The sequence below is a fragment of the Bufo bufo genome, chromosome 3 (assembly GCF_905171765.1).
Source record: "Bufo bufo chromosome 3, aBufBuf1.1, whole genome shotgun sequence".
Classification (NCBI taxonomy): Eukaryota; Metazoa; Chordata; class Amphibia; order Anura; family Bufonidae; genus Bufo; species Bufo bufo.
The window spans coordinates 320,821,620-320,848,587 of NC_053391.1; the positions used below are offsets into that span (position 1 = coordinate 320,821,620).

The window sequence follows — 26,968 nt, forward strand, 5'->3', positions numbered from 1 at the left end:
AAGTTTAGAAGCAAATCTTGAAATTTTTCAGAAATTTTCAAAAACCCAATTTTTAGGGACCAGTACAGGTCTGAAGTCACTTTGCGAGGCTTACATAATAGAAACCACCCAAAAATGACCCCATTCTAGAAACTACACCCCTCAAGGTATTCTAAACTGATTTTACAAACTTCGTTAACCCTTTAGGTGTTGCACAAGAGTTATTGGCAAATGGGGATGAAATTTGAGAATTTCTTTGCCAAATTTTCCATTTTAACCCATTTTTTCCACTAACAAAGCAAGGGTTAACAGCCAAACAAGACTGTATCTTTATTGACCTGACTCTGCCGTTAACAGAAACACCCCATATGTGGCCGTAAACTACTGTATGGCCACACAGTAAGGCGTAGAGGGAAAGGTGCGCCATATGGTTTTTAGAAGGCAGATTTTGCTGGACTGGATTATTTACACCATGTCCCATTTGAAGCCCCCCTGATGCACCCATAGAGTAGAAACTCCCTAAAAGTGACCCCATCTAAGAAACTACACCCATCAAGGTATTCAAAACTGATTTTTACATACATCGTTAACCCTTTAGGTGTTGCACAAGAGTTATTGGCAAATGGGGATGAAATTTGAGAATTTAATTTTTTTTGCCAAATTTTCCATTTTAACCCATTTTTTCCACTAACAAAGCAAGGGTTAACAGCCAAACAAGACTGTATCTTTATTGCCCTGACTCTGCCGTTTACAGAAACACCCTATATGTGGTCGTACACTACTGTACGGCCACACGGCGGGGCGTAGAGGGAACGGAGCGCCGTGTGGTTTTTGGAGGGCTGATTTTTATGGACCGGTTTATTTACACCGTGTCCTGTTTCAACCCCCCTGATGCACCCCCCTGGAGTAGAAACTCAGCATTTTTGGGACTATTTTTAGGGTACATATGATTTTTGGTTGCTCTATATTACATTTTTGTGAGGCAAGGTTACCAAAAATTGAAATTCTGAAATTTCATCTCCATTTGCCATTAACTGTTGAGGAACACCTAAAGGGTTAATAAAGTTTGTATAATCAGTTTTGAATACCTTGAGGGGTGTAGTTTCTTAGATGGGGTCACTTTTAGGGAGTTTTTACTCTAGGGGGCATCAGGGGGGCTTCAAAAGGGACATGGTGTCAATAAAAAAGGCCATCAAAATCGGCCTTCCAGAAACCATGTCGGTCCTTTCCTTTTGCGGCCTCCCTTTTACTGATACAGCAGTTTACGATCACAAATGTGGCGTTTGTGTAAACTGCAGTATCAGGGTAATAAATATTAACTTTTGTTTGGTTGTTAACCCTTGTTTTGTTACCGAAAAAACGGATTGAAATGGAAAAGTGCACAGTTTTTATTTTTTTTGACCGTGTTAATCTGGGGGGTTAGGTCATGGGGTATTTTTATAGAGGAGATTCTTACGGACGCGGCGATACCTAATAAGTGTACTTTTTTTTGACAATTATTTAGGTTTTAGACTATATTATCCTTTTTGATACAAAAATTTTTTTTTGTATCTCTAAGGTCTGAGTCATTTTTTTTTTTTTTAGCCGATTATCTTATGTGGGGGCTCATTTTTTGCGGGATGAGAGGACGGTTTTATTGGCACTATTTTGGGGGCTATATGACTTTTTGATCGCTTGCTATTAAACTTTTTGTTATGTAAGGTGACAAAAAAAATTTTTTTTTTGGACAGTGTTAATCTTGAGGGTTGGGTCATGGGGTATTTTTATAGAGGAGATTCTTACCGACGCTGAGATACCTAATTTGTATACTTTTAATAAATTATTTTAGTTTTTACAATTTTGTTGGGTGTCTCAAGTCTGAGAACCAGTTTTTTTTATCCGATGTCAGTGCTAAATTGGGATATAAATTTAGTACTCCATGGAAGTGTGGTACTCCCTGAAGCAACCAATAATGCAGAGGCCCGGATGATCGGAGCACGTGTCACATTGAGTAGTGGTGTCTTTCTGTAGCCCTCTCCTGTGACACACTCTGCACCTTTTTTGGGTTCGTCCATTCTTTCCAGTATGGGGGACCACCCCTGGAAAGTGTTGGCCAGGGACGATCCGGGCGCCTACAGTTCCCGAGGTACTCCGGCCTGCTCTTTCCCAGTCCGAAAAGATCAGGGCCTTGAGGACTGCCTCATAGAACTGAAGGAATGTCCCTGTGTTGCCAGCGCTCCGGGACAGCACAAAAGAGTTGTACATGGCAACCTGTACCAAGTAGACCGCAACTTTTTTGTACCATGCCTGGGTTTTGCGCATGGCATTATATGGCTTGAGGACTTGATCAGAGAGATCAACTCCTCCCATAATGCAGACATTTCCGGATGGCCTCAAACCGGGAGCGTGTCATGGCCGTACTGTAAAGTGGGGTCTGGTAGAGGACGTCCCCACTCCAGTACAGCCTGACACTGGGTTTCTTGACCAGGCCCATATGCAGCACGAGGCCCCAAAATGTCCTCATCTCGGCTGCACTGACCGGGGTCCAGCCACCGGGCCTGGCCAAAAAGGAGCCCGGGTGTTGAGCAACGAACTGTTGGGCGCACAGGTTCGTCTGCTCCACCATCAGATTTAACAGTGGTTTACTGAAAAAAAATCACAAAAAAAGTCATATTCAGTGTAGCCCACTGTGGAAATCTGGATTCCTGATTGGCCTAATAAAATCAGGAATCACGGGCTCATATCGCTCTGGGGTACACCAGACAAGTTCACTGGCAGGGTGCTCCGGTGGATTTAACTGGTGGGCCGGAAAACTAGTACGAGCCCCAGAGCTGCTTGTACTAGGGTGGGCCACAGGGTCCCTAACATGGCGGTCCCCTTGCTCCGCCTTGGGGGCTCATCATCATCGCTAGATGATGACGCGGATGACAACAGGAAAGTGGGGTCATCCTCGTCCTCACTGGGACTCTCGGAGTCTGAGGCAAGCTGGGCGTATACCTCCTCGGCCGAGAACGTCCGGCGGGCCATAGGGGAGTGTGTGTCTGCGTGTGTATGTGCGTGTGTGTAAATCTTTATTTGGTGTGCGTGTGTGGGGGCACGGGTGTTCGCGAACTCACCCTAAAACGAACAGAAAAAAATAAAAATAAAATAAAAATGGCCAAAAAATGTGGAAAAAAGAATTTCTAAACCGCTGATCAACCGTCCGAAGTTGATCAGCGGTGGGGTGTGCGATGCGCTAAGAGTGCCGGCCACAGTCAGCGTACACAAAAAAAAAAAAAAAGGATCCTGCACCCCAGAAAAGTTGGGGGGAGGGGGGCAGCACCCCTGGGGGGGTCTAGGGTCACACAGCTGTGCTGTGGACCCCAGGCACCCTAACTTACGTGATGCAATCAAAGTTTTTCAAACTAGCTTTCCCTTTATTTTCCCTGCCTAGCCCAACCTTTCCCTAAGTACCTGCTGTTCAGATGGGGGTGCTGGGGCACAGATCGGGTCCTGGGGGGCACAGATGGAGTGATGCTGGCACAAATCCACGAGGTGCAGGCAGCCTCTCTCCTCCGGCTCCGGGACACAAAAGGAGGAGGAGAGGAGCGCTGGCAACATTTGAATCTGCCGCCGGCCCGCTCACCAACCAATCAGAGGCGATCCTGAGAGGTGATGTCACCATCACCTCTCAGGATCGCAGGATGGTGATTAGTGGGGTAAAATCACACCATCATCACCATCCTGTTCCGGGTTATCGGGTCTTCAGAGACCCGAATAACCTGGAAATGCAGAAAACCGCAGATCTGAATTGACCTGCGGTTTTCTGCGATCGCCGACATGGGGGCGCATTTAGCCTAGGTGCCTGCTCAATGATTTGAGCAGGCACCGGGTTCCGATCACCGCCTGCCGGTACGTCATGTGTCCTGAAGAGGTTAAGACTGCGCCGTATGGTCGTACCCTAATGCATATAGCTCCAGGTGAACTCTTACTAACTCCAGTTGTAGATGAAATAAAGGGGCTGGAAACAAAGTCATTGATCATCAAATTTCCTTAGTTTTAGGACCATAAATTTGGATCATAAAAAAAAGAAGAAAAAAATAAATTAAATCACACTTTTTTCTTGTCATCTGTTTTATTTACACGTATATGCAATCTACGTACATCAAAACTGTATATTGTGCAAGTCTGTCATGGAGATGTAGGGGTTTTGTTTTATATATAAGCCTGGAATACACTGACACAGCATTAGTACAGCATACATTAGTCACCATGAATGGATCAGACCTGAAGGTAATGCAATAAATATATTCTAGCAATAGAATGGAAGTTTTGGATGTTCTTAAGAGGCATTATACACAGACAAGTAAAACACCACTCATTTATACGGTCACATTTATTCTTAGATTGGAATCTAAATTTCACAGACATAAAAATATATATATATATATATCTATAAATATACATTGTGTTGACAGGGTCATTAGCCTCTCAGCCATACAACGTGTGCAAATAAATTCACCTCCTGATTACATAATCAAGACTTGTTTGCGGGAAAGGAATGGTGTCTGTGAATTACGCAGCGCATGGGTAAAATCTTCCAGGGGCCACTCAGTGCATGGGGGAGGAAGCAGCCTCCCTCTGCGGATTAAATCACAGAGGTCACGAATCATCTTGGTAATTTCTTCCCGATCTATAGAAAAAAAAAAAGACAAGGAACATAAAACCTGATGCAAATAACTGAATATCTAATAGACATTGAAGCTCCACTTGGCATTTGCTATCTTGTATTGTATTGCTATTGTCACTTTACATTTCTTCCTGTTGTATGTCAGGACTGAGCTTCTGTTAAGGGGATACCTGTCACCAACCTCCAGAGCTGTGATTCTAACTGCAATTCACTTAGGTTGGTGTCACACACAGCTTTTTGTGGCAGTTTTTGATTCAAAGCCAGATGTTTGCTGTAAGGCCTCTTTCACACGAGTGAGTTTTCCGCGTGGGTGCAATGAGTGACGTGAACGCATAGCACCCCCACTGAATCCTGACCCATTCATTTCAATGGGTCTGCGAACATGAGTGTTTGTTTTTTTCACGCATCAGTTCTGCGTTGCGTGAAAAACGCAGCATGTTCTATATTCAGCGTTTTTCATGCAGCCCCGGCCCCATAGAAGTGAATGGGGCTTCAGTGAAAAACACATTGCATCCGGAAGCAAGTGCGGATGCAATGCGTTTTTCACGGATTGTTGCTAGGAGATGTTGTTTTTACGCGTGTGAAAAACGCATCAAAATGCATTGCAACCGCGCGGAAAAAACTGAACAACTGAACGCAATCGTAGACAAAACTGACTAAACTTGCTTGAAAAATGGTGCGAGTTTCAATGAACGCATCCTGAACCAATCCGCCACACTTGTGTGAAAGCGGCCTTAAACCAGACGATCTGCCTAGTAGAGCTCATCATGCTGATTACACCTTTCTTTTGTCTGTATGCTAAACAGCTGCAGAGATATCTGCTTTTATTCATATGCAAATTAGCAAATTGGAGCACCAGGGGGCGGGACGGGGCTGAATCCTTTGAGCACTACTATGTAACACCCCCTGTGCTCTGCACTCTCCCCTGTCCCCTTGATTGAGAGGACTAGACATCAGCATGCTGAGGGCAGAGCTGTGTCCTAACATGTACTATAGCTTCACCACATTGAGATCTGCTTAGAAAGCTAATATACATATTACTGCTTTATTCACAAGCACAATATAGGATTATAATGTCACCAGCAATATGTGTTAGCTTATAAGCATAGAAAAAACATCTTCTGTATGTGGAAAGGCTATAGCTTAGTGATAAGTAGTTAGCTGTGCATCAGTTATGCGCATTTGGCATCTGTATAAGCCATTTCCGTCTGAGATCCGTTTTTTGGATGGAAAAAACAGTACTGCCTTCAGGACTTTATCGTCAAAAATAACTGATGCTGTATTATTATTTTGTTTCCTGTTCTTCTGAGTTAAATGGGGATGTGGCCACCAGAGAAGCCAGTGATTTCTGCTACAGTGTGCAAGCTGGATTGCAGGGTGGTTGTAACCCCTGGATATGAACAGGGTATAATGTGATAGAAAAATTAATCCAGCCAGTAAAGGAGGCAATATGGACAATCACTATATACATTAGTAACTGCCTTGTATTAACTTTCTCTACATGATAAGGCTCCATTCACACGTCCGCAAAATGGGTCCGCATCCTTTCCGCAATTTTGCGGAATGGGTGCGGACCCATTCATTCTCTATGGGGACACAGTGTGCTGTCTGCAGCCGCAATTGTGGAGCGCGGCCCCGTTTTTGGGTCCACAGCTCCGCAAAAAGATAGAGCATGTCCTAGGCATTTCTATGGGGGTGCCGGGCTGGTGTGTTGCGGACCCGCAATTTGCGGGTCCGCAACACACCACGGACGTGTGAATACAGCCTAAATACCATTTTCTCATGAAAACAATCCCCGTTCATATGTCTGTCCAGAGCATATAGACGTCACAGGGGTGCCCACTTGGGACCCCTTCTGTGAGCCTGGCAAAAATCAGCCAGGGGTGCAAGGAGACAGACAGGCTTATGGTGTTCAGCATCTGCAACATGAAAGATGTTGTCTGATGAAACAACAGTTAAGGGGATAAGAAGAAAAGCTAAAAGATTGCCAGTGAAAGGGTAATGATCAGCAGATTCATGCATTCATAGACACTCACTGTTATATCGATCCTTTTTCCACTTAGTTACCCAGAAACCACAGAGCTTCACATTTTTAAATATTAGAGCACTCTGAAATAAATGAAAGAAAAGGCCAAACATTGTAAGAAGTTTCTAAGTGGATAAGTATCAGTGCAATAACTAGGTTTGGTCTACAGTCAGTAATAAGTAATTTACATGCCCTCACTTTATGATCAGTGGGGACCAAACTCTAGGACCCCACTAATTATGAGAATGACCCCCTTCACCCGGGTGTGCAGGGAACTGCGGTTCAGCAGAGGTTGGACCTCCATGATCAGTATATGTCTATAAGGCTACATGCACACGAACGTATTTTGTTTCTGTGTCCGTTCCATTTTTTTGCGGATAGGATGCGGACCTATTCATTTCAATGGGTCCGTAAAAAATGCAGACAGCCCACTGTGTACTATCTACATCCGTATGTCCGTTCCATAGCCCCGCAAAAAAAAAAAAAAAAAAAAGAGCATCTCCTATTCTTGTCCGTTTTGCGGACAAGAATAGACATTATTACAATGGATCCACAAAAAAAACGGATGCCATACGGACATCATCCGTTTTTTTTTTTGCAGACCGCAAAACACATACGTTCGTGTGCATGTAGCCTAAGCTTTATGGTGATAAATAGGAAGAAGTTTCCCTTACAGCTGCTTTGTCATATCTTAGGCGCATCCTTCGGCAGTCCGTGCACCTAAACAGAAATCTACGACATTTTAGAAATTTCTGGCTTCATTTACTCCAGAAAGTTGTGTGTAAATTAAGATAAATTTGTCATAGCTGCTGGCCATCCTCCCTTCTAGCCCTGGTCATGCCCCCGCTCTGAAAAGTGGCGAGTGTGGCATAAAAACTGCAACAATTTTTTAAATAGTCACAGTTAAAAAGTGGTAAACACCTAGGGGGGAATTTATCATGAGAATATTTGAAGTCAGTTTGGCTTGAGTCTGAGTTGGGAGTACTTTATGCCACATTTATAAAATGTCACAAGTTGTTTGATAAATTTGTCTTATCCTTAGACCTAACACTTTTGTCTAGAGAAGCTGCTCCAGTTTTCCTATTCCACCTCCTCCTGGAGTGGAATCCTAAATCTGGAGTGAAACTCATTAACATGGCTAACCACACCCACATTACAAAACTGGAGTGGGTGGTGTAAAAAGTCGCAAAATTTTGTGCAAGTGCATGTAAAAAGTCGAACATTTTTGTGCAAGCGAGTGCAAAAAAAACAAAACAAAAAAACGCAAAAGCCCTATTTTGCAACTTTTTGACACCAGAATTCTGGAGTGAAGGTATTATAAATCAGGGTCATAGTTTGCAACCTTTTAACGTCACTTTTCAGGGAAAAGAGATATGATAAATCTCCCCCAATGTGCTTATCCACATTTCAGAAAGGCTTAACATTTTATCTAGTGAAGCATAAGGATTACCTGCCATGGAAAGGACAGATGTTAACAGCCGAGGAAGTGACACTTCTAAGCCTTTATGACACTGGGCAGACTGGTTGATAGCATGGCATCAGCAGATGTATTTAGCTAAACCATTTCATGCTCCATTACAAATAGGTGAGGGCTGGATGAGTTGTCCAGGTGACCAGAGAGTGGCATGCTATAACCAGGGTGTCTGCGCACGTAGATTAGTTAGGAACTAGTAATAGCTTTTATAATATGAACCGCCCGTCCCATTGGTTGCCCCCCAACACCGGATGTTTTCATTGGTGTGCAGGAGCCGGGTAAGTATATTACTTGTGAGGGGCCCGGCACACAGGGGGGATGTTTCTGAAATCAGAAAACCCCTTTAATTGTTTATAATGGCTTGTTTAGTCTAGGGGTCAATCAGTAGAGAAATTAAATGGCCTCTGTCAGATTACTGAGCACAGAGCCTGTCCTAATTACGGTAGACCGCAGGATGGCCTGAGTTAGAATGCAGAGCACAGGGTCCCTATGTAAGCTATGTTCTCTGCCTGGGTCAGCACTGTGAAGCACCATATTGTCCATGGGCCTCGGAACTCAGTTCACCCTTCAGCCTGTGACTACACTTCACTCCTCAATGTAAAAAATGTATTTAGTACTCACCACTGGGATAGTAACCGGCTGCTTGGCCATTCCTCCATAGGTCACCATTGTGCCACCATGACTAAAGAACAAATACTAGTTATGTTGCTTAGAAATGACGTAATTTACACTGCTCCTCATACCATTGTAGAGTACTAAATAAATGAGCAGCAGCCACTAGAACACATGTAAAGGGGTTTTCTGGGACTTTACTATTCACAACCTATCCTTAGGATAGGCCATCATTATCAAGTCATCGGGGGCCCAGCAGTGGCCCCATTCAAGGGTGCCAGGAGTCTGACCCCACCGATCTGATATTGATGACCTAAGCTAATGATGGGTCATCAATAGAAGAGTCCCGGAAAACCCCTTTAAGAAAGCCCATGATTAAAGTTAATATACTAGATTTTGTGTACATCTTGCTTTTACGTTAATATATAATTAATTGTAAAATAATTCCAGGCTTAAATCTATAGGCTGCACTACTGACAGATTATGATGCTATCAAATCCTTTACTGATCACTGTTGTGCGGATTCAAATCACCATTCGGATTAATGTTCACACAATACAAAATACTATCGCCCACTGCTTAAAGTGCATCTGTCACTTCATTTTTTTAATGTGTAAGGTAAGTGTTCTAACCAAGAGTTGCTAAGGAAAGTCCATCTTTGGCATTTACTGTACACGGCATGAGGATATACAGAGGTTCCTGACCCTGCCTCCATACATACTGTCCTATGTCCTGCAAAACTCTCTCTCCCCTATTCGTACACTGACTGTTAGCACTGATCGCTGACAGTTTGCTTCGCCTCCATCTTCCTGGCATATCCTAGCCGCTACTTATTTAGTGAGCATGCTTGGAAGATGGAGGAAAGCTGAGCCGTCAGGTGTCAGCGCGGACAGCCAGCAAGAGCTTTACGTGACACAGCGACAGTTATATTATATGCATGTAGGCAGGCTCAGGAACCCCTGCCAGTAACATTTAGCTGTCATCAGCATGTATACTGCATGATGAAGATGGATTTTCCCAAGTACCGTAACACTCATTTAGAGTGCTGTTAAGGGACAAGTGCAGATCAGAGCCGCCAATCAGTGTAAAAGAGGAAGTCTGTTTCTCTACTAATTATGAGAATGACATTGAGGATGTCATTGGAATAGATAGAGAAACTAACACATAAGACACGCTTTATGACAAGTTTTTCTCGGAAAAAAAATTCACTAAATTTGGGACATATATTTAGTACAGTAATTTTTGTATGTTTTACAACACTATGGCCATGGTTTTTGACTGTGTGCAGAACTTAAAGGGAACCTGTCATCTGGATTTTGGGTATAGAGCTGAGGACATGGGTTGCTAGATCACCGCTAGCACATCCGCAATACCCAGTCCCCATAGCTCTGTGTGCTTTTATTGTGTCAAAAAACTAATTTTATAGATATGTAAATGAACCTTAGATGAGTCCTGTCAGAAATGAGTCCAGCGTTTTCTGACTCGGAGCCCAGCCACGCCCCGCATTCTCCAAATCTCCTCCTTGCTCCCCGACGTCACAAAGCTAGAGACCCGTAATTTTGCGATGCGCCAGCTATCGCATGCGCAGTTTGTTCCCTGAGGCTGATGCCAGCACAAGGAAGGAACACTAAGCCGACACTGCGCATGTGCTAGCTCGCGCATCGCAAGATTACAGCGCTCTAGCTTTGTGACGTCGGGGAGCAAGGAGGAGATTCGGAGGATGCGGGGCAGTGCTGGGCTTCTTCATACTGGGCGTGGCTGGGCTCTGGAAACATTAGTAGCCTCATTTACATATATATAAAATCATTTTTTTGACATAGTAAAAGCACACAGAGCTATGGGGACTGGGTATTGCGGATGTGCTAGCGGCCATCTAGCAGCCCATGTCCTCAGCTCTATACCCAAAATCCCGGTGACAGGTTCCCTTTAAAGAGAATCTGTCACCAGCGACCTCCTTATCCAACTGTTCACCTGATTAAAACGCTGTTCTTCTTTCTTCGTTTCCGATACTTTTTCTTTATATGAAAATTAGGCCTTTGGTGCAATGAGGGTGTCACTATTGCTCTTGCTCATTTCTGTGACCAGTCTCTGGATTTTTTGATGGACAGGGCCTGGTGGTGGGAAAGCAGCTAGGGACTGGACACAGAAATGAGTTGAGCTTGGGTGCAACAACAGCAATGGTGATGCCGTCATTGCACCAAAGGCTTAATTTGCATATTATGAAAAAGTATCATAACTTGGGAACGGTGCCTTGGATCAACAAACGAAAAACAGTTTGATATAGAGGTTACTGGTGACAGATTCTCTTTATCAAGAGGGGTCAACCAAGGCCTGACATATTTATGATGGTTTAAGCCAGAAAACGGTTATTGATAGTTAAAATCTACTCCAGCTCCTAGGTGGAATACATTTTCTGGGGCACGGACAGCAGAAGATTCAACAAATTTATTAGAAGCCATGCACCTCTAAATTCAATTTATATTATCTCCCTTTCTAACCAGAGAATACACATTTTTGTGGGAGTTCTTCAAGATCACTTTTTTACTGGTAAAGTTAAAATCATTCTTAAAGTGGTATTCTGGTAAAGTAACTTAATTTTTGAAAAACTACATTAAGGCTGCAAGCTGTGCCCCCAACCAGTACCCACCTATACATATAACCAGAGCTTCAATTCCCTTGAAATCCATTTGTCTAGCTCCTATGTGCCTGTAACAACCTGAGAGCATCATGGCGCCTGATATTCCCTCACAAAACTACAATCCCCACAATCCCTAGCTTTCCTGCTGTGAGTGTTGATATTTATTGATTGGCTGCCGGAAATACAGTCCGGTCACGGCCCCTCTACTGAGTAATCAGCAACACACTAACATTTAGGCTACTTTCACACTAGCGTTTTTACTGGATCCGGCAGGATTAATCAAAAACGCTTCCGTTACTGATAATACAACCACCTGCGTCCGTTATGAACGGATTCATTTGTATTATCTTTAACATAGCCAAGACGGATCCGTCATGAACTCCATTGAAAGTCAAAGGAGGACGGATCCGTTTTCTATTGTGGGAGAGAAAACTGATCCGTCCCCATTGACTTGCATTGAGGTAAACTACAACATGTTGCGGTTTGCTCTCCGGTATGGGAACGCAACTAAGGCTACTTTCATACTAGCGTTTTTCTTTTCCGGCGCCGAGTTCCGTCCTAGGGGCTCAAATCCGGAAAAGAACTGATCAGTTTTATCCTAATGCATTCTGAATGGAGAGTAATCTGTTCAGGATGCATCAGGATGTCTTCAGTTCAGTCTTTTTGACTGATCAGGCTTTTCAGAAAACCATAGCATGTTGTATTTTTACCTCCGGCCAAAAATCCGGAACACTTTGACTGAACGCCGGATCCGGTCTTTTTCCCATTGACTTGCATTAACGCCGGATCCGGCGCTGTGTGTTCAGTCAAAACGGATGCGGCTTTTGCATGTTAAACCCGAAAAATGTGAAAAAAAAGTTCTAGTCCATAAATGGCGGATCCGTTTTTTCCAATGCATCTTTTCATTGTGATCAAAATCCTGATCAGGATTCAAATGAAATCAGTTTTCACACGTTTTTCCGGATCTGGCGGGCAGTTCTGTTGACGGAATTGAACGCCGGATTCAAACAACGCTAGTGTGAAAGTAGCCTAAACAGAACAAAATGCATTTTTGAGCATTCCGTTCTGTTCAGTTTAGTTTTGTCCCCAATGACAATGAATGGGGACAAAACTGAAGCGTTTTTTTCCGGTATTGAGACTCTATGATGGATCTCAATATCGGAAAACTAAAATGCTAGTGTGAAAGTAGCCTTAGCTAGAGAATTGATAGCAACGCAGTGAGCATGCTCGACCTAATAAAGGCTCAGAACTACAGGTCGGTGCCATGGTAATTTATGAGGAAACCAAATGGGTAGCAGAGTAAGAAAACTACTTTTATTACTACTGAATGGTAAATATGTCAAACTTACATTATATTAGGTAATTATTGATGATGAATTAGTCTAACATAAGTTATATTTATGGTAACCGGAGTACCCTTTTAATTTATCAATTACTAATACCTCATCTATTTAGGTTTTTCTCAGTGACAAAAATCAGACCGGACCAGTAATTATTTTACCATGAGACAGAACATATTTTTCCAATTACAACTATTTGTGCAGCAGTGAATACTTACGCCAGGTGACGTAACATTTCAGTTGTGCTTTTTCCACCGACACAGTTAAATGCCAAACGCGGACGGGGACAGTTCTATAATAGACAAATAAATGACTCTATGGCTAGGTTCCCATACATCCACGCTTGTATTTCTGATGGATACCCCTCTTACCTTAAACAAATCCTTCATCTCTGGCTTGCGCAGTTGTTCTTCTGTGATCACATGGTCAGCACCTAAATTCCGAAGTCTCTCCACCAAGACTGGTAGATCTGGCCTGCATATATTTAATGTGTAAAGTTGTTGTTTTTTAACTATGCTCATCATTTAATGTAACTTTTTGATATCAAACTTTTTTTTTGCTACTTACACACGTACCTGTCTCGCACAACATTAATGGTAGTAATACCCAAAGATTTTGCGATCTGTATAACAGCCTGACCCACACTGCTGTTGCCGGCATTCTGTATTACCGAGTCCCCTGTGATTGATGACAACAGAGCGGTAAATGACAAAAGCATCCTACAACTTACAGTTGGTTGCTCTACATATACACACTATTCACAAAAAGTTTGAAATATCTGGCTTTTGGGAGAAATTTATGGAAAATATAAATATCACGCTACAGTAATATTATAATCATAAAAGTAGGGCATTAAGTAGAAGCATGCAATGGTGATTTTCTCATCTCAAACAACTTTTTGAAACAAAAGCCAACAACAGTGGTGGTTATACTTCCACAAAAAATGGCCATGTCTCAATAACTTGTTATGTAATTACAGATTGACAACGACATCTCATTCTGTTCACAAGTCAACTTATTGTCTGCTGAGGCATGGCATCCCACTCTTCTTGAAGGGCGGCCCTCAGGACATTGAGGTTCTGGGGTACAGAGTTATGAGCCTCTACATGGCGACTCAGCTGAGAAAGTGCAGGCCACTCCATTTGAGGTACCCCAGTCTCCAGCAGCCGTTCCCTAATGATGCGACCTTGATGAGCTAGCGCATTGTCGTCTATGAAGATGAAATTAGGCCTGTGTTGTTCATGCAGAGGCACAATGGCTGGATTAATGATGTTATTCAAGTAGTATGGGCTTGTCCCTGTACCATTCACAAAGTGTAGGGCCGTTCTGTACTGACTAGACACACCTGCCCACACTGTAACACCACCAAAGGTTCATCTGTGGCTGATGCACTGCGCTCTCCTTGACGTCTCCAACATCGTTGGCGGCCATTATATCTGCTCGGCGTGAATAGACTTTCATCAGTGAAAAGCACTGATTCATGGATCAAACACCTGTTGTGAATTTTGCCATTAAGCTCCTTGTTAAAGAACAGCAAGTTGTGCAAAATGTACTGAAACATTGAACAGTTGGACATGTGGATTTAAAAGTTTAGAGAAGGTCACGTTAAGTCCACCTGTAAAAGTTAGAGTGCATTTTAGGTTCGTCCTGAAATTTCACCCACAAGCCAAATATCCCTAATTTTTTGTGAGTACTGTATCTTGCTCATTGCTATTTACCTGGCCGAAGGGTCTCATAATCAGAGAGCAGTCTGTAAGCAGTGCAGGGGTTAACACTGATGGTCGCTGCGCCCACTATAGATATGTCACTTGGGACTCGCACTAGGGCCTCCTCACTGAATAAGCCCTCTGTACACCATGTACCTGTGAATCAATAGGTGACAAAAGTTATCCCGTAAACTATTCTTTATTAATCTATTTGTATTTTTCACCAATTTCTTTGCAAAGTAAAATGAATTGAATGAAATAAAAATGGATGATATCAAACCTGTGCAGCAAGACATGACTAAAATACAGTATAACAGGCCTTACTAGTGACTGCTTCTGGCGTCTGAGGTATGGGGTATGTGCAACTCAGCACAAATACTGGCAGAGGTGCAGTGAACACATGCAGTTAATTCGGTCACCGTGCCGGGTTCCAATGACGTGGCTATGAAATACTGCTTCCATTTCATGGCCTCCGGGTCATTGGATACAATGCATGCCCTTCCTCCACTGATGCAGTAAAATGTATCACTGTGATGTCAATGGGCTTACCTGAGTGAAAGTAGGGACACTTAGATGTAATGGAGAGCTTTCTCAATACCACCTACAGATAAAGTGTCACATGGATGTATGGGTGACCACGAGGGCAGACTGAAGGTAGAAACAGCATGTCTTAATTATTACAACAGCCTTCTTCTTATACAACCACAGTCTTTGTATCCTGATCAATACTTTCTTCAGTATTTGTATAGTATCTACAATGTGGCCTGGTTCTGCTTTTGTGAGCATGCGTTTAAACGCACAGATTTCTGAACAATTTCTAGCCAATCGGTCCAATACTTAATGAGGTTCTCAGGTTTTATGCTAAGAAATGGAGTCACTTTGTAAGAGAAAAGTTATATAACTTTGGCCCAGCTTTACCAATGTATCTGTGCCTAGAATCTGTCTAAAAAGTGGTGCAAACTGTCACAATTTGGTGCAACAAGGGTTTCTCAATTTTTGGGGGCTGGAAAAGAGGGTGCAGCTTAGTGGGAAGGGGGCAGGACCTTATATGCGCCATTTCATGACACAATTATGGGGTAAAATTGTGGAAAAAAAGTATCTCTCTGCACCAGATTTATCATCTGGCCTAAGCCCCTGTGATAAATCTGCAGCCTTAGTAAATTTGCCCTTTTGGGTTTTCATTCACCACCATATTGAAAGACAAGCCAAAGACGTCTCCATCACATGACGAACACCAACAACACTTGATTGACCATTTTCACTATAACAGGGTCATTAGGGGAGATTTATCAAAACTGGTGTGAAGGAAAACTGTCTTAGGTGCCCACAGCAACCAATCAGATTCCACCTTTCATTTTCCAAAGGAGCGCTGAAAAATGAAAGGTGCAATCCGATTGGTTGCTTTTGGCAACTAAGCCAGTTGTCATTTACATCAGTTTTGATAAAGCTCCCTCATTGTGTTTCTTTCTCGGTGTTGGTTGCTCTACTGGACAGCATGCTGCACTATTTTATCAGGCACTTCTACAATGGAGGTCCCTAACTGAACTGTCGGTGAACCTCTAATTCCTATACAATGAAAACCTCAATAACGATTTCCTGAAATGCACGTAGCCATTGTTTCATCATCTCCCTTTTATATTACATTTCACTAAAAGACACATAAAGGTTGAGAAAAAACATACAGTGCGGCCTAGCTATACGAATGCGCTTGGAAAAGCCTTGCTTGGTCTTTCCACGTGTGGGAGGCTATAGAGGTAAAAACTCAATCAGTGTCATTCAAGAAAAAGCAAGGAATGGACAAACCAAAATTCTTACCTACCTAGACCGGCATCCACTGGTATCACCCAGTCACCAGGCCGCACAGAAGATACATGATTTCCAACTTCAGCTACTACAGCTACTCCTTCATTTCCCCCTACAGCTGGTAGCGGGGGCAACAGGGCATAGGTCCCTGTAGAAAACATTAACAGAGCATTCAACTCAAAGGGCATCTGTCCCCAGGTACGTTAGTAAAAAACCAAATAAACTGTTATCCTAATTACAGTCTCCTGCATATCAGTGCCTCCACTGCTGGGAAATATAAATTAGCTGTTTGGAGCAATAAGGTCGTCTCCATTGCACCAACAGCACCCTTCCCTATCATGCTTAGCTCTGTACCCAGCTCTGAGTGACAGGGCCAGGCAGTGGCGGTGTAATCTCGCCTAGCCCTGCATTCTAGCACGTGTGCTGGCAGTACAGCCCTGAAGCTTGCTAGGGCTGCATAGTACGGACTTCAGCCCTGGCAAGCATCAGGAGTGCACTGGGGGCAAGATGACATCACCACTGCCTGGCTCTGTCACTCACAGAGGGTGGGACTAAGCAGGATAGGGAAGGAAGCTGTTGGTGCAACGGTGACGCCCTCGTTGCATCAAACAACTCATTTGCATAATACAAAAGGCTTAATTTCTCAGCAAAGGAGGCAATGATACGCAGGGGGACAACAACGTTTGAATCAGGAGACCAGGATGAAGCTACCAGTTAGTCTAACCAGCCAAATGGCATAAAAAAAAATAATAAAAAAAAGTGACAATCACCTCAATGATCCCGGTCACCCCTGCTTTGAAGCTTCCTGGTTCCTTTCAACACACAGGAAATGAGTGCTCAGCCAATTACTGGTTGTAGCAGGAAACAGGAGGAGGAGACCTGGGAACTGTCGGGATCAGCAGGTTGAGTATGACTTTTTTTTTGTTTGTTTTTTAACACCAGTCAGAGCCTGTTTTTTTATTTTAAATATTGTCTGGAGAAGCCCTTTAACATAAATCTTAAAGTGACACAATCAAGATATGTGTAGTGACATCTTGTTCCGAGATGTGCAGATGGGGTGGTCAGGCTGCCTCAGAAACAACCTGATCGCTGGTGCCGCTCTGAATATTCCAATGGGAGATGCAGCTAAATATAATGTGATACTGTCACTTTAATGATATGGCAGCAAAGAAGAGAAGCAGCTGCCAGATTGACTAAATGAGGGCGAGGGTCCCGCAACATTAGACTGTTCTCTTTGAAACGTCTCACCTTGAATCATGTTGATGTCTGAAGGATTTATGGGGGCTGCCAACATTTTAACTCTGACTTCATAATTAGTTGGAGTAGGAACTTCGATATTCTTCAAACTAGTGAAAGTAAGACAATATTACACATACAGACATACAGCTATAAAAGAGCATTAAACGTCTTAGACACATTTAGATGGGGAGGCCTACTGGATCTTCTGAGATGTCTCGCAGATTTTAAAGGGTTGTTGCATGTGGACATTCCCTTCTGAAAAGCAAGTGGCTGCGGCAACCCACCGATCAATGTTCCTGCTGCTGAAACCTCCAACGATCAACTGTTAGGGGTCCGGAACTGCGACCGCTGCGACTCCTATAGCTATGCCAGTGCCAGGACTGTAACTATAGGATACAGTTTACACATTGCATTAGGGTTGTCACGATACCAAAAATTTTATTCTATTTCAATACCATGAAAAAGTATTGCGATACTCGATACCACGCAGAAAAAAAAAATAGATAAATAAAACCACCAAAAAAGCCGCGTGCATTCCGTATTTTATGCAACATTCGGCCCATAATAGAACAGTCCTATCCTATCTTTTGGGGGGACACGGTGACTACAAAATTTCAAATTGCTTGTTTTTTTTTTTTTTCTGTTATGGCGTTCACCGCATAGGAGATATTTTTTTAATATTTTAATAGTTTGGACTTTTTTCGGCGTGGCGATACTTAATCTGTTTATTTTTTATTGTTTCTATATTTTATATGTAAAATTGGGCAAGGGGGTGATTTTAAAGTTTTAATATTTTGGTGTTTTAATTTTATTTATTTTTTACTTTTTATTTACTAACTATTTCCCCCCTTAGGGCCTAGAACCTGGGATCTATCCCTTGTCCTATTCCCCCTTATAGAGCTCTATTACGGTGAACAGGACCTCACACTCGCCCTGCTGCCCTGTGCATAGTACACACAGCAGCAGGGAGCTGACTATGGCAGCCAGGGCTTCAGTCGTGTCCTGGCTGCCATGGCTCAGATCGGAAGCTGCCAAAGTGATACATGATGGGGTTAATGTGATAACCCCCATGTGCCTCATAATAACCCTATCAAGTATTCATATCCTTGCATAATGGACAACATGGGGTTAATGCATGAGCTACAAGAACAGTCACTTCCTATTGGCACAGTCTTTTAGGAATTTTGACTTCCAGTCCAGGTGCCTCATATTAATAAGTGGCCTGTATTCTGTAACTCACATTAACCCCATGTTGCCTATTATGTGAGATGGTACTTTGGGGGTCACTTACTATTAATGTGAGGCACATGGGGTCCAGTCCAAAAGCATGTGCCCAGCCTGACATTAATAATAAGTGGCCCCTATCATGTTTAAAACATGGCAGTGGCAAGATTGGGGTTAATGAGTCACATTAACCCCATTCTTACTGGCTGCCTGATGCATATGTTTTTTGCCTGCCTTTGTTATGAGGCAGGCTAATCACTCTTGCACTGTGTGGGGGTGGGCTACTTGCTATGCTGGCTGTTCAGTGCACTAATGCTCACTGACTCTGGGGCCCGGGGGACCGCAATTTGAGGTCCCCAATGCACGGGCAACATTTGTGCGGCGGCCGGGACGGATCGAGACCCATTTAACTTGAATGGGCCTGTGATCCGTACGCAACGTAAAAAAATAGAACATGTTGTATTTTTTGCGGTGCGGAGGCACGGACAGTAACACCACGGAAGCACTCCATAGTGCTTCCATGCCTACGTTCCGCACCGCAGCTCAGGATTGCGGATCCATTCAAGTGAACACACGGCCGGTGCCTGCATTTTGTCGACCCGCAGTTTGCGGGCCGGGCAACAACTGTGTGCGTGAGTCCTTAGGTAAAGAGCTCTCTCAGCTCTCCTAACTGCTCTTACTATCATGAATTACGATCTTACATACAGCTGATATCAACTGTGAGTAGTAATGTAGGCAGAGGTCGCGCTACATTTTTTCTGGAAGAGTAAAAATACTCCTCTTACCATTTTTGAGGAGTATTTTCAGCCGATGAGGAGTACGAAAGTTACAGTAATTCAAATAGTTAATACGAAGGCCTGTATAACATTAAGGGGTTGCTATTTATGCAGGGAAACCATTTACTAGTATCTAGAACTGTCTTCCATGCATAAATAGCAAATTTAGACAATTTCGGCACCACTGAGGTCACTGTTGGGCTGAGGGGATCGGCCCCACTGAGGTCACTGTTGCTCTGAGGGGGTCGGCCCCACTGAGGTCACTGTTGCTCTGAGGGGGTCGGCCCCACTGAGGTCACTGTTGCTCTGAGGGGGTCGGCCCCACTGAGGTCACTGTTGGGCTGAGGGGGTCGGCCCCACTGAGGTCACTGTTGGGCTGAGGGGGTCGGCCCCACTGAGGTCACTGTTGGGCTGAGGGGGTCGGCCCCACTGAGGTCACTGTTGGGCTGAGGGGGTCGGCCCCACTGAGGTCACTGTTGGGCTGAGGGGGTCGGCCCCACTGAGGTCACTGTTGGGCTGAGGGGGTCGGCCCCACTGAGGTCACTGTTGGGCTGAGGGGGTCGGCCCCACTGAGGTCACTGTTGGGCTGAGGGGGTCGGCACCACTGAGGTCACTGTTGGGCTGAGGGGGTCGGCCCCACTGAGGTCACTGTTGGGCTGAGGGGGTCGGCCCCACTGAGGTCACTGTTGGGCTGAGGGGGTCGGCCCCACTGAGGTCACTGTTGGGCTGAGGGGGTCGGCCCCACTGAGGTCACTGTTGGGCTGAGGGGGTCGGCCCCACTGAGGTCACTGTTGGGCTGAGGGGGTCGGCACCACTGAGGTCACTGTTGGGCTGAGGGGGTCGGCATCACTGTTGGGCTGAGGGGGTCGGCACCAATTTCTGCTATTAGTTATGAATGACTTGCTAGCAGTTTGCAGTGAAGGTCCAGATGGGGGTGTCACTGCACAGCCTGCTATTCAATCAGTGCTGTCAACTGGTAACCCTCCGCTGGACCTTTATTGCAGACTACTCGCAATTTGTTCGTAAGTTCTAGTAGGAATAATAGAGGAATGGTACAATATAGAGTCACAAGAATTGATTCCCGAGAATTGTTATTGCATGGGAAATGCAAGTCGTTACTAAAACAGACATGTCCCCTTCAAGTACATGATCGCTGGGGGCCCCACCTTGGTTACCATGTTCTAGTGTTCTCTGGGTCAAGTATGGATAGGTAAATAGTGTTGATCTTGGGACAATCCCTTAAATATTTGCTGCTGTTTGTGCCGCTGGTCACTGGGGTTTGCCATCCATCACGTGGTCATTGCTGCCCACCAAAGTTACGTCCTTGTAGAGGAGCTCTCAGGTGGGTATGTCGGTGCCACCGGGCCTGTTGGTAGACTCTGAAGAGACCTGAGGCACTGGCAGAGCAGGACACAGGCACAATGGATGGTGGTGCACCACCAGAGCAGGACCCGGGCACATACCTCTGGTGCCAGGTGCTCGCACCACCACAGTCACATGTTGTGGATCTGGATGATGACATCACGCAGTGATAACCACCAGGCTCGCCTGTAGATCTAGGGAGCAGCAACCTTCGGCACTCCAGCTGCTGTGAAACTACAACACCCAGCATGCACACTTGTTCAGTTGTTCTTGTAACTCCTAAAGAAGTGAAAGGAGGATACTGGGAGTTGTAGTTTCAGCACAGCTGGAGTGGCGGAGGTTGCTGATCCCTGATCTAGAGGCTGTCATTTTGTGTTATGCTTGATCTTGCTATAAAGAGGAGTTTGTCTTCCATGACCCATTGCATCTCATGCCACAAAATTGCCACCACACCACCGCTGTGCTTATTGGATTATACAGAGGTCCTGGAGGCTGTAAATGGCCACATGCATATTGGATTATACAGAGGTCCTGGAGGCTGTAAATGGCCACATGCAGTCCTTGTAGCACCATGTGTCGCCGCATTACAGAAGAAATCCTTATAGCACACAATATCTCTAGTTCAGCGTCTGATGGAACATGCTGCAATTAATTATCCTTAATGGATTCATAGGAAAGCTGACAGGTGACCTAGGTAGAGGTCTACGGGTGACAGGTCGGTCCGTTATGGAGGTCTCTTGTTGGCGTGTCCAGTGCTGAGACCCTCGCTGACTTCTATAAGCAGGAATCTGAAGTCACTTTTTCTCACTGCTGAGCGCGGTAGTGAAGACGGTCCCCTAGACCTTCTATCGAGGCCGTCTTCAGTACTGCACTCAGCAGGGAGGAGAGACGGCGCTCAGCTGAGCGCTTCAAACTCATCCTTATAGAGGCGCTCAGATCTGGGACCCCCACTAAATTTCACAGCAAGGCCACTTACCCTGCCAGTGAGGATCGCGCGTCTCCTTCCTCACTTCAGAGCGGTGTGCCTTAAGCTCCGGCAGCCCGCTCAAACTGACCAATCACAAAGCTCCTCACTGTAAGGAGCCTTGTTATTGGTTGTTTCAGGCAGCAGCAGCATCGCTGCGCTGCCTGTGCCGTTCACAGCGCTCACTGGGCTGTTGAATGGCAGGGAAAAGTCTAAGGCGTATTCGGTACACCTTAGACTTTTTCCAGGGAGTAAAATGGCCTGAACATGACGCTTGTACAGGCGTTATTGCGACCTCTGAATGTAGGAAAGTGAAGTACAGGGAGGACGGCTGGGGGATGTGGCTAATGCACAGCACTTCTTGTATACACATCAGTCTGACTTGTCTGTCCTCCCCGTACTTTCACTTACTACACACAGCTATCTTATCAGCTGTATGTAAGATCCTAACTCCTGACAGCCTAGCAGTGAGGAGAGCTGAGAGAGCTCTTTAGCCAACTGCTCTGAAGTAACCCATCCTGCTGTGGTATTCAGACTATTAGGACGGGTTTTGTGTGTGCTAATAGGGAGTGGCCATTTTATTCCCCATGATGTCTGCCCCTGGACAAAATGAACCATTATAAATAATAAAAGCTATTTGGGAATGTGCTTATAATAAAGTAATATTTAGGCATTTTCAATAATTTTATTAATTTGCAGAGAACCCCTTAAACTGAAAGACTATGGAATGCTCTGCCTGAGGAGATTTTGATGGTAAGCTCACTATAAGGCTGGCTTCTCCCTCATTGCATAGGTTTTCATTCACATCACAATGTTGCCCCACGTTTAACGTATATATTAATGACATGTTCATTAAATGGGTGCCTCCAATGTATGCCATACACTGGCGTCCAACACCAAAGAGTCTTATGGTAAAAATAAAAAACAGTATCCCTTTGACATATACATTCCCAACGTATACATTAAAGGGATTGTCCAGGCTACAGATATTGATGATCTATCCTCAGAACAACTTCACCTGGCACCCCCACAATCAGCTATTTTGGGCAACTGCAGCACTGTACGGAGTGGAAGCAGAAGGCTCCGTGAAGTTACTGGTGCCAGTGTAATGCAGCTGCCATTCACTTGAATGTGACTTGTGCTGCAGTACTCCAGCGCCACCACTACACAGTGGGCGGAGTGTCTGCTTACAGCTCTGAAACCTGTATAGTTTCTGGCATGCAGCTGCCCAAAATAGCTGATCGTGGGGTGGGGGGTGGGCAGGTGTCGGACTGCCTCCGATCTGATTTTCATGACCTGATAGATCATCAATAAGAAATGTAACACTCTTAAAAGGAATCTGTCACACCGATTTTGGACTATTATCTACAGTAACACATGCAGATAAGAAGTCCAGATCACTATTCTATATTTTCCTACTGCCCTTGGTTCCCCCTCTGTCAGCAATCAGAGCTGCACTGAAATACACAATCAGGACTGCTATGCTGTTCTAACATAATGGAGGGGACTCATGAGCGCATGCACAGCAGTCCTGACAACGTATTTGAAAGCAGCTCTGAGCGCTGGCAGTGGTTGTAATTATTTTCTGCACTGCTAATAGTAGTCAGTATACGGCCTGACTAGACCGATTTCAGTTGTGTGACAGACACATTTCATACCTCCCAACCATCCTGGATCCGGCGGGACAGTCCCGGATTTCAGTGGCTGTCCCACTTTCTGGCAGCTGTCTCTGCTTCCTATGGAAGCAGAGACAGCTGCCTGTAATGATGAAGCAAGTGCCGCAGGTCGGTTCTCTGCTCCATCATTCCTCCCCCCTGTCGATGCTCCACACTGCAGGTCTGGGTAAGGGTGGGGCCGACCGGGAGCTCTGTGTGTCCTGCTGTTGGTGTTGCTGCGGAAGGAGGTAAGTATGTGGAGTTTATCGTTCTTTTTTACTGCCTGTGAAGGGGGCACAGCTGGGCATATTACTGTGAGGGGGCACTTTACTGTAGGGTTGTTGCGGGTATCGAAATTTCGATACCCAATCGATACCTTTGTCCCGGTATCGATACGATACCGGGATTTCTATTTTTTCGAAACTGGGCTGCTCTGCTGCGCAGTCTAGTATCTCTGAACATGAGCGTGCTGCTGTCAGCGCGCTCATGTTCCCTCAGCAGCACAGGGGATAAGGAAGCAGTCTCTCCCTCCCCCTGTGCTGCTGCCACTGCCACCAATGAACGGAGAGAGGGCGGGCGCACTGCGCCACCAATGATAGGACTTTTCCTTCACAAAGCGGCGCCCAGAGATGTCCCAGCACTTACTATTATTCCTGGGCGCCGCTCCGTTCGCCCGCTGTGCCCCATTACTGTCTCCTCTCCTGCTCCATATGCCAATTACTATCGGAGCAATGGGGAGGAGCCATCAGCTTCTCTAATGGGCGTTTCTTCTCCCTGCGCTGCGATTGGACAGTAATATGGAGCAGGAGAGGAGACAGTAATTGGGCACAGCGGGCGAATGGAGCGGCGCCCAGGAATAATAGTAAGTGCAGGGACATCTCTGGGCGCCGCTCTGTGTTGCCTAATACTTAATGACTACTTTATATGGGTCCAGACTTTAACACATAATACAGGAGGCGGGGGCCGGCAGCAGAATCGCATTGCCGGCATCCTGCCCCTGACAGGGAGCTGCGATCAGCGGCAGTTAACCCCTCAGGTGCCGACTGCTGCTGATCTGCCAGTACCCGCCTCCTGTATTAAGGGGTAATTATCATTGGTGGCGCAGTGCGCCCCCCCCTCCCATTAAAATCATTGGTGGCACAGTGCCCCCTCCCCCCAGTATTAAAATCATTGGTGGCAGTGGCCACAGGGTCCTCTCCCCTCCCCCTCATTGGTGGTGCAGTGGCAGCTTCTGATCGGAGCACCAGTTACCATGGCAGCCAGGACGCTACTGAAGCCCTGGCTGCCATGGTAACATGCCTGATGCTGTGTGCACAAAGCCCAGGGCAGCAGGGAGAGTGTGAAGTCCTATTCAACCTTATAGAGCTCTATCAGGGTGAATAGGACAAGGGATGAAAAAAAAAAAAAAAAAAAAAAAAAAAAAAAAAACAGGTTCTAGCCCCTAAGGGGGGAAATTGTTATTAAATAAAAAGTGTAAGGGAAAAAAAAAACAACACCAAAATATTAAGTATGAATCACCCCCTTTCCCAATTTCACATATAAAATGTATAAACAATAAATAAACATATTACATATCGCCACGTCAGAAAAGTCCAGACTATTAAAATATTAAAAAAATCTATACGGTGAACGCTGGAACAGAAAAAATAAATAAAAACTGCGCGATTCGCCATTTTTTAAAATGCGGAATGCACGTGGCTTATTTGGTTTATTTTTTCGCGTGGTATCGAATATCGCAACTGAATAAAAAATTTGGTATCGCAACAACTTTACTTTACTGGGCATATTACTGTCAGGGGGGCACTTTACTGGGCATATTACTGTCAGGGGGGCACTTTATTGGGCATATTACTGTCAGGGGGGCACTTTACTGGGCATATTACTATTAGGGGGACACTTTACTGGGCGTATTATTATTAGGTGGCACTTTACTGGGCGTATTCCTATCAGGGGAAACATAACTGGGCATATCTACTGTGAGGTGGCACCTATCTGGCCATAGCTACTGTGAGGGGGCACCTATCTGGGCATCGCTACTGTGAGGGGGTACATATCTGTCATAACTACTGTGAAGGAGGCACAATGTTGGCATAACTACTATGAAGGGGTACATATCTATCATAACTACTGTGAGGGGGCACCTATCTGGGCATCGCTACTGTGAGGGGGTACATATCTATCATAACTACTGTGAAGGAGGCACAATGTTGGCATGACTACTGCATAAAGGAGGAATAATTACTATGTTGGGGCATTTAGGGGACTGGGTGGGATTAGGTGTTTAGTTGTTTCGCGTGTCGCACATTATGTCCATCTTTCGTCTTTTCAGAAGTTGGGAGGTAGTTTTTTTTACCGTTATTCCCCTTGTGGTTTCAGGTGCACCCTTTAGAAAATCAAAGTAACCCTCACTAGGAAAAACCTCACTTCACATAATACACAGGAAAAACTCAAATCCCATAGTACACAGGAAGAACGTTCAGCACGCACTAACATCTCGATACTTAATTTACTCTCGGCCAGCAAAATCAATGCCACATACGCGTTTCAAGTGCAGATGCACAATTTAAAGGGAATGGCTACCTTTTTTTTTTTTTGGGGTAAATCCTACCTCCTGGCATTTTTACTTGGGCCCCCTGCTGACATGTCAAATGTCACATGATGTATGGGGGGGCAGGTTACTGATAAGGCCAGTGATTGGCTGCAGCAGTGTCACCGCAGATGGGGAGCAGGTAAGTGTACTTTCCTATGGAGGTTTGCCCAAAAGGTGGCACTGGTGAAAATGTTAGGCCCTGGCTTTAACACTGCACCACCACTAGAAGATTTCCATTGATTTCTACTCCTCACACTACAGCCCTTGTAGACATGACGGCTACCACACATCTCCCTCTGCTTTGTCCTCTGCCCATTCATTACTCCCTGACAGGCTCGTCTATACAGATCTATAGGTAGCGCGTGGCTACGCCCCTTCTTCCCAGAAGTCACCGGGACGGCACGTTTCCCCCGTGTGTCCTTTCCTCCCATGATGCTCTAGGTCTTACCGTAGCACCTGTGTGGGCTCTCCGTGCTTTTCATACACTAGTCCGCGGGGTGCAGCGGTGCTGAGCGGACGCCGGATCAGCCTCAGGAGCGGCCACATATCTTCGCCGTTCTCTCGGGTACTGAACCGTGACGCCGCGTCCTCACACTGCCCAACGTCAGGCGCCGTGTGGCCCCGCCCACTGCTGAGTAAGCGCGGCGGTATAAAGGGCCGTCTCATGCAGGCTGACTGGAGTCCTGTCACGTACGGCCTGGCTGGCAGAGCTGCTCACCGCGCTGAGGTCATGTCGGCTGCATCGCTCTCAAAGAAGCATGTGTTTGATCAATTACTGCTGCAAAGCTTCAACTCTCAGCTTGACCCCTGCAATGCGTGGCTGAAAGCATGCTGGGAGTTGTAGTTTTGCAACTCCAAATTAGAATAAAGAATACAAAAATATGACAATCGTCGTGGTCCATTACAGGTGCAGTGCAGTCCACCACAGCCAG

General features: G+C 45.2%; 1 protein-coding gene across 1 annotated transcript; it reads right to left on the reverse strand.

Moving 5' to 3' along the window:
• Positions 1–4,061: 4,061 nt before the first annotated feature.
• MECR (mitochondrial trans-2-enoyl-CoA reductase) lies at positions 4,062–26,685 on the reverse strand. The gene is made up of 10 exons (XM_040424363.1): positions 26,485–26,685; positions 17,475–17,572; positions 16,243–16,374; positions 14,436–14,579; positions 13,293–13,395; positions 13,089–13,191; positions 12,936–13,009; positions 8,749–8,809; positions 6,664–6,736; positions 4,062–4,630 (listed from the first exon to the last, which is right to left on the reverse strand). The coding sequence occupies exons 1-10, from the start codon at positions 26,580–26,582 to the stop codon at positions 4,467–4,469; spliced, it is 1,050 nt and encodes a 349-aa protein (XP_040280297.1). The 5' UTR covers positions 26,583–26,685; the 3' UTR covers positions 4,062–4,466.
• Positions 26,686–26,968: the final 283 nt, after the last annotated feature.